A 15,786-nucleotide genomic window follows, 5' to 3' on the forward strand; every position below is an offset into this window, starting at 1 on the left:
GTTAAGAGACTCAGATTAATTGCATTGACAAAGGAAGTGTCAAAAAAGCTCAACAGAGACTTTGTTCTCTGGTTAAGTCTCTTGAAGAGCATTTTGAATAAGCCTAGCAAGCTTAGGAAGGAAAAATATAAATTATATGGTTCGAGTATTAAAGGGATACCAGGAAGTGAAAGGGAATGGAATCCTATATTCTAGGAGATAACAGAAGAAGGTATTTTGAGGCAAGATCCTACCCAGCAAAATTTAGATCCAGGCATGGTGGTACACACCTTTAATCCCAACATTAAGGAGACAGAGCCATGCAGATCTCTGCGCTCAAGGTCTATATCTACAGAGCAAGTTCCAGGAAAGCCAAGGTTAGGCAGAGAGGAAGTCAGAAAACAAAAAGCTGGTAGTAGAATAAGGGGGAGCATGTGCCAGCCCCAGCAAGCAGCAGAATATGGCAGCTTCAGCCATGTGACTCTGGCTTTAGAGTGAAAAGTAGAAAGGATTACTGGGACGATGGACGCTGATTAGCTGGAGCTAAGAAATTAGTGGTGATTAAGAAGAAACAAGCATCTCTGAAGTAAAAACCTTCTGAGAAGTGTTTTCTGAGAGCATGACGAAGCTGTGTTGCAGAGATAGCAGAGAGCTGTGTTGTACCTCGTGCTGCAGCTGGGCTTGGTAATATGTAAGAGTCACCCAGGTGGTGCTGGTTTTGAAGACATGAGAGATCCTGAAGAGCAGCTGAGGCTTGGCACTGTGAGAGGCTAGGGAAGGGCATTGGTGACGGTACAGCCTCAGTTGTAGTTGACGGCCCAGGACTGAAGGAGTCATGCAAAGGATTTGAGGCTTGGCACCATGAAGAGAGCCTATGAGAGGCTGTTGATGAAGCCTAGTTGTAGTGAAAGACTCCAGTGTATTGGAGATGCCAGTACCAAGGGATGATCACCAAGAACAGCAGCAGCAGTGGAGTGGATCAATCTGAACTTAGAGTGCTACAAAGGGCAGAGCTGGAGAAGTAACACCAGCCCTTTGAAAGAGCCCACAAGATCATGTGTGGATCGCAGACATTCAAACAAGAAGCTATAACATTGAGGTTGCCTTGGAGGCCCCAAGATGTTTGAGATGCCAGAGCCGTGAGATATGAGCTGAGGAAAGCTGCTAGGAGGGAGTGGAACCAGCCCAGGAGAAAGAAGTTTGTTGCAGTCAACAAAGGTGATAAAGGAGTTGGAGAGCTGACGACCACGTTGTAGTCAGACATGGAGATGCAAAGTTTAGAGTTTTCCCAGCTGGTTTTCTGTCTTGCTTTGGGAATTCCCTAAAGTAATTGGATGAATCTCAGAAGAGACTTTGAACTTTGTACTTTTAAGATTGTTGAGCCTGCTATAGACTATGGGGACTTTGGAAGTTGGACTAAATGTATTTTGCATCATGCTATGTTTAGGTATGGCCCCCATCAATTCATGTGTATGAACAAGCCCATGGGGATCAGTGAGCAGAATTTATGGTTTGAATATGCTTGGTCCAGGGAGTGGCACCATTTGGAGGTGTGGGCTTGTTGGAGTAGGTGTGTCACTGTGGGTGTGGGGTTTAAGACCCTCAACCTAGCTGCCTGGAAGTCAGTATTCTGCTAGCAGCCTTCAGATGAAGATGTAGAACTCTCAGCTCTGCCTGTATCATGCCTGCCTGGATGCTGCCCTGCTCCCACCTTGATGATAATGGGCTGAACCTCTGAACCTGTAAGCCAGTCCAATTAAATGTTGTCCTTCATAAAGCTTGCCTTGGTCAGAGTGTCTGTTCACAGCAGTAAAACCCTAACTAAGACATGCTTCAAGATCATAATTTACATTATTTCTATGCTATATTTGCTAAGTTAAGTAGTTCGCTTAGTAGTTTTGTTTGATAGTGACTTATGTGAACTTAAGAAATATCGGAATTATACTATTATTGTGAGTTTTATGTTGTAGAATGTTGAAGCTGTTCATTTCAACTATATTCTTACTGGTTTTCTAACCACTGAATCTTTTAACTGGTGGTAAACACATGTTGAAGTCTTATACTCTAATACTGAGTTCATTTGTTAAGCTTTGTAGTTCCACCAGTTTTTGCCTTATATGTTTTGTGAGTTTGTCAAATGCATATATGTTAAAGGTTTTTATGTATGGTTTTAGAAAGACCCACTTCCCCCTTGACATAAACCTCTTTATTCACACTTTTTGTTTTAAAGTCATCGTTGTATTGTAACATTATAAATTTTAACATTGTAGATTTGTCTGCATCCTATTAGTATTTATATTTATAGCTAATTTCTTACAGAAACCATCCATTTTAGGTCTTATCCTTTTAACCTACTTTCTTGGTGTGTCTTCAAATAATACAAATAGATCACGTATTTTTACAGTGATTATTGTTATAGGTCTTTAAATATCTATCATATTTGTATCACTTCTTATTTGTTTTTCTTCTCTTTCTTTTTTCTTCCAACCTTTCTGATTCCTCTGGTTTTAATGGATTATTTCACATTATTCCAGTTTATCTTTTCTTTTAAGTATGTCATTATGTTTTGTACATTTATAATCAATTAAGTATACACAGATAACAGCATAGTCATTTACAGGGACTTCTAGTATCTTAGAATATTTCACATTCCTATTTTCTGGCCTAATAGGATAGTAACCATTCCAAAATTATATGGTGTGTCTCAGACTTTAAATAACCCTGTGTCCACAGACTTCCTAAGTGTTTCTCATTGTCATCTCCATTTGGATGAAACAAAAAAACCAGAGTTGAGTGGTTCTTTTATGCCCAGGTAGTTGTTATGCTTCGGTATATACTTTTTATTTATTTTTAAATATAAGAAACTAGTTTCCTTTGAGGATGGGCTTCAAAAAAAGAAGAACAGAATGTTCTGGGCTAATGTTTTCAATGAGCATTTCCTTTTCCACTTGCCAGAAGCTTGAAGGATAGATATCTGAACTTTACCTTAAAAACTGAAGGCAAAACTTAAGTATGGAGTCTGCCTGTAACAGACTGTGTGTATATTCTTTAACTTTTAGATTTAGAGTAGTAGCATAAATGCATAAATACAATTTAAATTTCCAATTAGTTTTAGTTGATATACAAACTATAAAGTTTATATTGATGGGATGTTTCCATGTATGTGTATAGTGCATTGTTTGTACTTTAAATGGCCTTACTATTATTGCCTCAAGCCCCTAGGCTTCTGAGCTGAGTATGCTAAAATCATTAATACTGGAGGGAAAGAGTCCAATTATCTAATAGATCTAAGAAGAGTTGGTAATTTTTCATTTGTTTCACTATCTCTATATTTCTCTCTCATTCCCTCTCACTCCTATTCTCTCTCACTGTGTGTGTGTGGGGGGTGGAGGTATGTCTGTGTGATTTTGTGTGTGGCACAATTACCAAATTCTGTTTAGTAACACTATTTTTGTCTTCGTGGAGGAAGTATATGTATGAGTTCATGCCCAGCATGTCTGTGTATAGTTACATATCTAGAACATTGTGCCAATGTCAGGGCCACAGAGTGATGTCAAGTATCCTTCTTAATTGCTTCTGGGACTTATTTTTCAAATTTTATACATGAATATAATGTATCTTGGTCATATCCACCCTATACTCTTCCTCTATGTCCCCCATTCCTCTCAGCATATCTACCATCTCTATACCAACTTCAAGTCTTTCTTTTTTATAATCCATTGAATCCAATTATTGCTATCTATATGCTCAGGTACATGGAATGATTCACTGTGTCATGGGCAACCTACCAGTGACTACTGCCACCAAAGAAAAGTGGCTCACACTCTCTCAGCAGCCATCATTTGCCATTTACTCCTCAGCTAGGGATGGGGCATTGGGATACCCTCCCCACCCCATGAGGAAATTTTTAACTGTTTTGGTCTTGTGCAGGTCTTACACTGATAGTCAAAGCTTCTATAATTCCAAGTGTGCAACAACCATGTCATGTCCAAAGAAAGAAAATTTTACATCTCTCCTCCCTATCCTTCAGCCCTTACATCTTTCTACCATAACCCTCTTCTATGATGTTCTCTGAGACTTTTGAAGCTCTCATAGATGTTCTATTTATGGCTGAGCACATACAATGCCTAATTCTCTTCATTAACCAGTACCCTTTGCAATAAGAAGCTTCCTTTACCAGTTGAAAGCAATATAAATCTGTGGATGTGCCCAGCGGTGGTGGCACACACCTTTAATCCCAGCACTTGGGAGGCAGAGGCAGGCAGATTTCTAAGTTTGAGGCCAGCCTGGTCTACAGAGTGACCTCTAACCTCTATCAATCATAAAACCAGTCTCTTTAGTTTCTAGCTTTCACACATTCTACAAATAGTCACCACTATCTTTCCCTGGAAAACAATATCTTTTTCCTTTGGCCTAGCCACTGTGTCAAGTCTATTTTTAAAGCTAATTTATGTTGTGTGCTTTGAAATTGTATAGTCATCACAATTGGGGCAGGAATACTTCTTGACCTCATCCATCCTGTAATTTTTCAATTGTGGAGATTTTGCCTTCTCCTTTAAATTTTAGAATTTAATGCATCAGGTTTGAACCTTGGAATGTTTATATTTCTCTTATACTAAGTCTTTAACCCAGAGCTAGGTACTTGTACAGCATTGAAAAACCATCATTGATGGATTTTCATATATCAGTTTTTGGTAGGAAAGTTTGACTACTCTGCAGACTGAATTACAGACATAAACACCAACCCCCCTGCTTAATTCCAAAAAAGCAAATCACCTCTAGATTTTTAAGAGCTGATAATTAAGACACCTCATATATATTAATAGAATGAAGAAGGATCATTTTTCAATCCTCTCTCCAAATTCTTTCTTCAGCTTGTGGAGATCTGTTTTTGGAAACTGTATTAGAGATGAGGAGGGAAACGCGCTGTGGGCATGGAACAGGATCAGCTTTCTGCCCCGTGCCTGGCAGAGACTGTGACTGCCTTCCATGCGATACCTTAAATCAAATGAAATTTGTGGCGCCTCTGAGGCTTCTGCAACTTCTAGAGCTTCTTCCACAGCAGTTTTACATGATGCTAACACACTTGAATACAGTGGGATTTACCAAGGGAAGGGAGAAAACAAGAACAGAAGTCAATGTAAATTATAAACATCATAAATTCCCAACTGTATGCTGAGAGAGGCAGGGGGTGGGGTGGTTAGATGAGGAATTCTAGCTTCAGGCTGTCAGTAAAACGATTAATATAAAGACAAATAGTAACATGTGATCTTAAGTTACATACATGTAGAAGTCATAAAACACTCTCTTGAATTATATGCACACATTATCAAGTCTTGGATAACGGAAGGAAAAAGAAACAGGGTTAATTTTTAAAATGTGTAGAACTTACTTTAGACTTCATATCAGTACAAGGGACTCCCAGATTCTAGCAGCTCTCTTCTGCCAACTTAACTTAAGCTTTTCCATCTCCCAAAGAAGAACTAGGAAAAAGTGTGAACCAAACTAATATTAAATGCTAATAAAAACATAATTAAAATGTTTTGGGATGAGCCAAAATCTGAAAAGTCTATCTTGAGATAAAGAAATATTTATAGTTAATGGTTTTTAAAACATGATAGCGGTTGTTCTTATTTTTCAAATCATTATTTGAATTCATTTTACTATCCCAACTTTATTGTCAGTAGAGCATATATTCTTTCCAGTTTAAAGTTGAGATAAAGTGCAGCGCCAGTTGAGAAATGACTTTGCAAGTTTCCAGCTTGACTTTGCACTCGTCAATCAGAGAAGCCTTTTCTGTATTCATGATTGTATACCCATAAAGAAGATAAAAATTACTTTTGTCACCACCCCCTAATTTTCCATAAAAAGTATTTTATGATTACCAATATATGTCTTTATTTAACTAGATACCCCAGAACTGAACAGCCATTTTCTATCATTTTATTTACTCTTTTTGGTCAAAAGTATGAGGAAGCAGAAATGTCTTTAATGAGGAAATCATTAGATAATGTTAAGACACTCACTCTTTGAAGAAACAGGAACCAATGCTAGCTCCTCTATTTCTGGCCACCCAAGGCCCCTTACAATTTGCTCCAGAAAGAAAACAGCGAGAGTAGGAGAAAATATCACTGAGAACAAGGTTTCTTTAGTGAGTGGAAGTAGAAGAACAAGGTGGGAGCAAGCTGTAGAGGTATTCGGTCCATCGGGTAGACAGGCAGTCAGGTTTTGGACAGGGCCAAGTACTGTATAAGATAACAAGAAAGAGGGAAAATGGGAGTTTTTCTTATATTTGGAGATAAAAAGTCACTAAGTGCCTTCTGTTTATTTTCACTAAGTACCTTCTGTTTAATGTACATATGTTCACCGTGTGTTTTTTGCTTGCTTGCTTGCTTCTTTGCTTGCTTGTTTATGTGGTTGGTTGCTTTTGATTTTATTATTGCTTTGGTTTGGTAGTTTTCAAGGCAGGGTTTCTCTGTGTAGCCCCCCACTGTCCTAGTACTCACTTTGTAGATCAGGCTGGCCTCAAACTCACAAATATCCACTTGCCTCTGCCTCCCAAGTACTGGGATGAAAGACATGTTCCACTATGCCCAGGTTTATGCTCACCATTTTAATCAGTTAATTAATTTTATTTATTTATTTCATGTACATTAGCCATTTGTCCTACATGTATATGAGTGTCAGATCCTCTGGAACTGGAGTTGCTAAAGTAAAGTCAAGTAAACTAGATGAGCTAATGTGGGTACTGGTTCTCTGGTAGAATATCCAATGCTTTTAACTGCTAAGCCATCTCTGTAGTGCCTAGGCTCACTATTTTTAATGTTCCCTTCTTTACCCCTTTATAAAGCTTAATTTCTAACATAAAACCTATGCACATAGCTGGGCAGTGGTGGCACATGCCTTTAATCGCAGCACTTGGGATATACAGGCAGGTGGATTTCAGAGTTCAAGTCCAGCCTGGTCTACAGAGTGAGTTCCAGGACAGAGAGAAATTCTGTCTTAAAAAAAAAAGAAGAAGAAGAAAGAAAGAAAGAAAGAAAGAAAGAAAGAAAGAAAGAAAGAAAGAGAGAAAGAGAGAGAGAGAGAAAGAGAGAGAGAGAAAGGAAGAAAGAAGGCAAGCTTATGCTCATTCTATTCATTGTGTCATTGTGTAAGGATTCAACTAGTTTTCATAAACTCAATTTAGAACATTAAAACCAATGTTGCCTTGTTTTGACACAAATCATATATACTCTATTTATCAAAGCTCAGTGACATGTTGTTGCTTCCTTTTCTGATGAGTAAATCGCCCATGTCTGATTTTACTTTCTTTTCTGTTCGTTACTTTGCTGTTTTCTTGCTAGAGGTGATGTACTCATAGAGTCCAGAGGCAGGTGTGCTGGTTTACTATCTTGTAGAATTGGTATGACTGCTTTCTGCCTCTTTCAAACCGACACACCCAAGTCTACTGTCTTTTTTTCAGGCTCCTCAAAGAGCATCTTGGAGAAAAAGAAGTTGAGTTGACACTTATCTTTGACTCAGTGGTAGAGGCTGACTTGGCTAATTATACCTGCCACGTGGAGAACAGAAATGGACGGAAACACGCCAGTGTTCTACTCCGGAAAAAGGGTATTCTTTTTCATAAATACAACTACACCTTTACTAAATACCAATCACCACTAAATATGTTCTCTGGATACATTTTGCATTTAATAAAAACTTCATTTAACTATTGTCTTTATTATTATTATTATTTGAATGGTTTTTTATTACTTTTATTTTTTTTACAGTTCAGCCATTATCCTCCTTCTGGTCCCCAATCCCAGAGTGCCTCATCCCATTCCTCCTCCCCCTTGTCTCCAAGAGGATATTGCCTCTCGACCAGTGCAAGGCCTCCCCATTCCCTGGGGCCTCAAGTCTCTTGGGGATTAGGTACATCTTCTCTCACTGAGGCCAGATCAGGGAGTCCTCTGCTGTCTATGTGTCAGGGGCCTCATATCAGGTAGTGTATGCTGCTTGGTTGGTGGCTCAGTGTCTGAGAGATCTTAGGAGTCCAGATTAGTTGAGATGGCTGGCCTTCCCCTGGAGTTGCTCTCCTTCTCAGCTTCTTCCAGCTTTTCCCTAATTCAACCACAGGGGTCACCTACTTCAGTCCACTGGTTGGTCATAAGTATTTGCATCTAGCTCAGTCAGCTGCGAGGTTGAGCCTCTCAGAAGAGTAATGCTAGGCTCCTGTGTGTAAGCACACAGAACATCTGTAATAATGCCTTGGAGCCTCCCCTTGAGATGGATCCCCCAAGTTGAGCCGGTCACTGGACTGCCTTTCCCTCAGTCTCATATTCATTTTTGTCCCTGCAGGTTTTTAAATTTATTTTATTTATTTACATTCCAGTTGTTGCCCCCATTCAGTTTCCCCTTCCATAGTTCCTCATTTGCCTCCAAGAGGGTGCTCTCCACTGCCTACCATCCCCCCTTCCCTGAGACCTCAAGGCTGTCTAGGATTAAGCACATAATCTCCAAATTGAGTGAAGGCCAGGTAGACCATTGCTACATATGTGCCAGGGGCCTAGGACAGGCCATGTTTGCTCCTGGTTGGTGGCTCAGTCTCTGCGTGCCCCCTGGAGTCTGGGTTAGTTGAAACTGCTGGTCTTCCTATGGAGTCACTCTTCCCTTCAGCTTCTTCAATCCTTCCCCTAACTCTTCCATAGGGGTCCCTGACTTCAGACCTATGATTTCGTGTAAGTATGTTTCTGTCTCACTCAGCTACTTGTAGGGGCTCTCAGAGGACAGCCAGGCCAGGCTCCAGTCTGTAAGCACACCATAGCACAGTAGTATCTGGCCTTGGTATCCCCATAAGATGGATCCCAAGTTGGGCTGCTAGTGACCTTTCCCTCAGTCTCTTCTCCATTTTTGTCCCTGCAGTTCTTTTAGACAGGAACAACTCTGGGTCAGGAATTATGACTGTGGGATGGTAACCCTCTACCTCCACTTGAGGCCTTGTCTATCTACTGGAGTTGGGCTCTTTGAGTTCCCTTTCTCCAATGTTGGGCATTTTGCCTAGGGTCACCCCCAAAGTTCTCCTACCACAACAAGCTCTGGCCACCCTAACATGCATGAAAAGGAAAGTAAGGACCTAAAATCCCATCTCATGAAGATGATAGAGGCCTTTAAGGAGGATATAAAGAACTCCCTTGAAGAAATACAGGAAAACACAGACAAACGGGTAAAAGCCCTTAAAGAAGAAACAAATAAATCCCTTAAAGAAATACAGGGAAATACAATAAAGCAGGTGAAGGAACTAAACGAAACAGTCTAAGAGCTAAAAATGGAAGTAGAAACAATAAAGAATACTGTTGTCTTTTTAAAGAAGTGTTTTGCTTGCCGAGCATACTAGCAAAAGTAAAAAGCCTATAACCTTTAATAACATAAGGAAATGAGTAAATGAAATAAAGTCTGCTTATACATTATTTCACTTGACATAAAATGTGCCATGTTTCTAATTCAAAGTGATACATAAAATTTGGATATACTAACATTCAATATTTCTCTGTATTTCACTTTATTATGTGTTATATTGCTTAGCTGAAATGTTAGACATTATGTTAACAGATTAAAAATGAAGTTACTTTTTAAATTCCAAAATAAAGTGCAACATTAATTATCAATAATGCCATCTAAGAAGAGCTATCATAAATACTCTGTTATATTTTGTCACATGACTTTGTATTAAAAGATCCTCAGTGGTGCATATCTTCTAAGTACTTTGGCATTTCTGGAAAAGGCCTTCTTAATAGTTTGTTCTAGAATGCGTAGAACTGTATGTGATGGCTAAAAAAAGAAAAGAAAAAAGAAAAAAACAAAATTTACACATAAAGAGGCTAAAACTAGGCAGTGCCAGAAAAGCATCTGAAAAGGCTTTAGTAGAAGTCTCCATTACTACAAAAAGGCTAAACTGTTTGTGTGTTCACCTGGGAGAGGTTTTGTAAATGTAGCAGAACACATGTTCTTAATCAGGCCTCTTGTTGCCTAGGCTATAGAACAATAGAACAGATTAAATCAGCAAAATCACTACTTGCACCTACTGGCCAAGATGGAATTTCCATTTTCTTGCCAGCCCCAAAACTTGAGCCTGACCAGAATCTCCAGAAGAAGCAAGGAAGCGTGATTTTTCTGAGAATACTGCTTGCATCTCAGCAGCAGCATTTCTCACATGACTGGACTCGATGCTATCTTAAAGGCATATTTATGCATAAATGGGGTCGAATATGGAAAGAGAAGTCAGTGTAGCCAGGTTCAGGCAATCTGGTTCAGCCACCTGGTGAAATATAACTGACGTGCCTGATTACTGTTTCTGAACCCTAGTCTCTTCCTATATACAAAAGGAGTACCAATATCTATCTTGTAAAACTAACAGTTTAAATAAACAAGTACTAGATATAAAATGTATCCCACCTAAAAAGTATATTTTATTATATTGAATATTGAGGAATGTTTCATCTATATACCTTTGTAGAGTAGCACAGGCGTTGCCCTAGCTCACATGCCTTGTGGCAAAAGTTGTTTTGTCCCTGTACTTTTAGTTCAGAGATTCTCCAAGCTAGAGTTTGCTGCTATATTTCTAAGTCTTTAAGCAACTTAGACAGTGGTTTGCTGCTAATAGGCACTTGGATTGCGTCCTGGTTGAATAAATGATTAAAACACTCTTATTATTGAGGACTCGTGTGTAGCAAACATACGCTAGGTATTGAGAAATAGACAAAGTAGACATCCCCAACCTCTGAAGTAGTAACGCTGCAAAGAAATACAAACATTTAATAAAAGTTACACAAAAAGACACATTTTTTTCTTATTTGCTTTTTCTTTTTCTTTTTTCAATTTGGAAATTTCTTTGGGGGAAAAACCATGAAGGAAGGTTGGTAATAATTCAACCAGTGGGAACAGATATAATCTGAGTTTTAAAATAAATCTATTCTATTTAAAAGTAAAAGCAACAACTGGCAGTTCTTAAAATTCTAGAAATCTGAAACTGAACATAAGGATACACTGTAAAAGTCTACTGCCTTCCATATCATCCACAAAAAATTTTGACTAAAATTATTGACTGGCAACACTAATTCTCATTTGCCTTATACTTAAATATATATGTTGGGAGTCACTTTTTTTTCCAGCTTCTCATTTCAATCTCTGAATTCTCAGTCTCCATCTCATAGCTTCTCATTTATTTACTGTCACCTCACACAAAGTCCAGTTTATGTACCTGTCTATTTAATAATATATAAAACCTTACATATCCCATACGTACATCAAGCTTCTCCTGTCCCAAACAGTATACCTCATTTCATCTGCCTATACCCATGATCCTCTGTTCTTCATCGTCGTCATCATCATCCTAGATTTTTGGACCAAAATATTCAAAGCCATCCTTTGGTTCTAGCTTTCTCTACTCATGTCATAACTAAGCCGCATGGTTCAACTTCCAAAGCCTAGCAGAGCTTTAACTACTTCCTCAGCTTCACTGCTGCAAGATGAGTTGGAGCTCTCAGCTCAGACAAACTGAATGAAACCCTGAACTATTGCTATTGCCCAATCTGTTCTTATTGCTGATCTCACTTTTTACTACACTCTAGATTGAATGCCATGCTCACTAGCCCCCTTTCAGTTTCTCATGCTCAACAAGGATTGTTCTTCCTTAGATCTGTCTCCATTGTTTATTTCTTCTGCCTGGAACATTTTTTTCTCCCTCTGTTCCCATGTTTGCCTCCAATCACACAGGCCTCTACTTATGTGACCTACTCGGGGGACATTTCCTGGACACCTTATATAAAGTGAAATTCACTATGATTTTTGTGCCTTCTAAGTTTCAGTTTCTTTCTACTGTATTCATTAATTAGTATTGGTTACATTGGACATTTGTTTCTTTCATTCTTCCTGCCAAAGAATGTTCCTCCCATAAGTGTAGGGATTTTTCTTGCATTAGTGACAGCTGTATCCATAGTACATAAAACATAATAAATACTCAAAATTGTCCCTTGCATGGAAACTGTCACCATATATGACTAGCCAGATGGAGTGGGAGAAGAGATAAAAGAGATTCACAAAACAAGATTTTATCTGTGATCATGTCTTGACTGTATGCTCTCAGGTACTTAACGTCATTTTTTTTTTCTTTTTAAAGATTTTTAACTCTCAGGCTCAGAGGTGAGAAAGCCAAGGACTCAAATGCCAAGCATACATAGAAAATAAGCAGGTTGACTATTAGAAGAAAAGTAAAACAGGATCTAGGCAAAATATACTTTACTTAAAGGATAACCTACCACTCCGTTCTAGAAGATTTTGACCCAGGGTATGAATGCTTCAACGTTTTCAAGTGAAGCTGAGAGTTAAGATGATTTCTTTTAAATTTATAAACATTAATATTCATTTTTCTTGGTACATTTTTATTTTAATAAAATTATATTTGACAGATGATGTATCAGTTTGCATTCTTCTAGGCAGAAGTTAAAGTTTTTGCTGTGCTTTGCTAAAGAACAAGGTTAATTTTTCTTCATTTGGTCTTCAAACTCTCAAAACTACAAGGGGCAAAAGTTCTTCGGAAACTGATGTCATTTTTAAAAACCCTATCAAGCTTCTCCTGTGTTAAGATACATACATACACACGTTAATATATAATATATGTTAATATATTATATACATGTTTATATTTAATATATTAACCTTGAATTTAGAGGTATTAGACCTTATCAAAATAGAGCCTAACCTCACCGGCTGTGATAATTCTACCTAGAATGCACACATAAGCTTGTTTTATGGAACAATGACTTCTTAATGAGCTGTAAGTCAAATATTTGAAATCCCCTAAGTGATCATTATGGAGAAGAAATTTGTGACGAATCATTTCATGAACTCTAAAGGGCTTTTGTTCAGTAAAAATTCACCTCTAACGTATCCAGTCATCATGGACAGAACATACAAAAATATTATACCCTTTAACTATATTGCTCCTAATGCAGCTATATTTTGTTTTCTCTGAAGAGCTATTAGAGAGAAAGTATAACTGACTATATAGTAAGAGAGTCACCTAATTTTTCCCTCTTTGTGAACCAAGATCATGAACTTAACCTTAAAACCTTCTGGTAATTAGATCTACCTTTCTGTATATTCTCCCTTCCCCACAAAAATATGAGTATGACACTAAATCTAAATCTAAATCTTACTCTCTGCCTCCGCCTCCCCTTCCTTCCCCCTCCCCCACCCCCTCTTATTCGCCCTCTACTTTCTTCTACTCCACCTGGATTTTTACAACAATATAGGAAGCTGTTTTAGTATAAGAAGCTATATTGGATTATGTAATTTATAAGGAACACAAGCACGTTTTCTCATACTTCTGGAGGCCAGAATATCCAAGATCTAAGTCTTCATAGACCTTTATGAGTCATGTTTTACCAATGCTCTGCACAGAGCTATTTAGGTTAATTTATTTTTTTAAAAAACGATCCTTTCCCTGGAGTCCTCATCCTTTTCTGAATAGTCACCGGACTCTCCCACAAGGCTCTTTGCATTGGCAATGTATATCAAATCTCCTTGAGCCTCTACCCGTTCATTACTCATTTTCAAAGCCACTTCTCCATTTGTAGATATTTGTTATAGCATCACCCTAGTCAGCAGTGATGTATGTCTTAATCTGTTTGGCTGCTATAACGAAATAGCTTTAACCAAGCAGCACATAAAAAGCACAGATTTGACACTTACAGTGCTAGAGATCAGTGCGCTCGCATATTCCCGGTCTAGTAAGGACCATTCCTCATAGCTGTTAAATTTTATGTGGTCTCACATAAGAAAACAAGTAAATGATTCTTTCCAGCCTCTAAGAAGGTACTTGTCCCCAAATCCTAATACCATTGTTACACGCAGTGTTTTGTCTAATGCTGGGAATCAAACTCGGGACTCTAAAAAATTCAGTCACTGAGTGATATCCCAAGATCAACAAACATAACTTTTGAGAGGATGCCAACATTCAGGTCCCAGAATAAATCCCCTAACCCATTCACTAATGTTTGTTAGAGAAGCAAGCTCAAACATTCATACACACACACACACACAAACACACACACACACACACACACACACACACAGTAGCACACCCTCTTCTCTTGTCTCTTCTCTTCATTTACTATTTTTCCCATACAATAATATCTGACCTTTGTGTTCACACTGAGGAAATAGATGGGCTCAAATTAAGAAGGTATGAAAGAACTGTACATACGCTATGAGTATCTACAAAAAGTTATAACTACTCAAAATTCTCCTCCCTGGCTCCAGTTATCCTGAGGGAGTATTTACAAGACACAGACCAAAATAAATGACTCTCAGCTTCTCAGTCAGGAAATGTCTTGAAGTACAGATCCTGCTGTGATAGAAAATGGCAAATGCAAACAGAAGACAAAAGAAAGCCAGATGTCATTTGGCTGGTGGCAGTTTTACCCTCTGATTATAGGATGGATGTTTCTCTTTTGATAAGACTGGCCTTAGCTGAATCAAAGAATACTTGTTGGGCCTCAGAGTCAAGGTTCACAGTTTTCAACTTAAACAGCCACCATTATGTAATATTTTTCAGAGGCATTTTTATAAAATGGACCCCCCCAAACCACAAAGGTTCTTTTCACACCATGATTCTCTTCCATATATTTGCTGCTGACATGGGTGCCTGCTACGCGCAAGCACAGATCGTTCCTGCTGCTGATGTTTCCCAGCTACCTAATAGCAACTGTACTCTGTAAATAACATAGAAGTTGTTGGGAAATTTTCCATTCAGTGACTTTGAAAACAGTTGAGAGCTGTTCGGGCCAGAGAGGAAATGGAAGAGAAGGAGAAAGGGGGAGGGAGAAGAAGGAGGAGAGAGGAAGGGCAAGAGGGAAAAAGAGGAAGAACAAAAGACAGAGACATGCAAACATTTACAGATTAAGTTGAACATTTCTTAAGGTAAAAACAGGAACAAAGAGGAGGGGGAGTCAGTCAATCAGTGAGGTAAATTGAAAGACAAGCTGATTTTCAGAGTAACAAGAAACATGTATTGTTTCCAACACAGCAGTGGTCTTTTACAATGTATTGTTGATGGAACCTGGGGAGGAAACAAGGGAAGATTGCCTTTTGTTTTCCACTATAAATTTGTTATGGAAGCTTGCTTTACCCCCAGAGTGAGATAGGGAGTAGTTCCTAGGACACCAGTTTATAAGACAAGCGGCATACTTAAATGTGTGGTAGGATTTATGATGTTGCCTAAAATGTAGGGCCTTTGCTTCAAACTGAGTTTGTAGTCGGTAGGCAGAGATACTCGATTCCCATATCTACTAGCTCAGTCCCCTTGGACTGTCCATTATGGGCAGTTTCTCCTTCACAACAGTTCCCTTCTCTTCCCCTTTCCACCATGCCTCGTTTTACTTTAGCACAAGAAGAGTTGCTTTTATTCCCATTTCCACTCTGTGAGTTACTTAATCAGCTACATTATATCCAGCTCTCAGTCAACTTCCTTGGGAAAAGTTAATTCTTTCATTCTCCAGAAAACTTAATAGTTTCCTTCATGTGTGGAACCCCTATGAACTCTCTCCTTCCATGAATACAGGACTTTTCAGTGTCCTCTTCAAAGCAGCCTGTGAGATCTCCCTAGCCTATCTCATTGTCACTAGAGATTGCAGTCTCTCTTCATTCTTCGGAGCCAAGTAATGGGAACCAAATCCTCTACAAGTCACAGGGTTCAAGGAAATACCACCATTTCCATGGAGAACATGTAGATGCCTTCCCATTATCACTTCTGGATAGAGTAGGTAG

General features: G+C 38.6%; 1 protein-coding gene across 2 annotated transcripts in view; it reads left to right on the forward strand.

Annotated features, from left to right (window-relative positions):
* Il1rapl2 (interleukin 1 receptor accessory protein like 2) overlaps nucleotides 1-15,786 on the forward strand; it is a 1,196,863-nt gene that overhangs the window by 1,158,643 nt on the left and 22,434 nt on the right. For both annotated transcript variants that reach the window (XM_031368558.1, XM_031368568.1), the window contains one exon: nucleotides 7,445-7,590. In XM_031368558.1, the coding sequence (XP_031224418.1) occupies nucleotides 7,445-7,590 (146 nt within the window). The remainder of the gene's footprint in view (nucleotides 1-7,444; nucleotides 7,591-15,786) is intronic.

The sequence above is a fragment of the Mastomys coucha genome, chromosome X (assembly GCF_008632895.1).
Source record: "Mastomys coucha isolate ucsf_1 chromosome X, UCSF_Mcou_1, whole genome shotgun sequence".
NCBI lineage: Eukaryota > Metazoa > Chordata > Mammalia > Rodentia > Muridae > Mastomys > Mastomys coucha.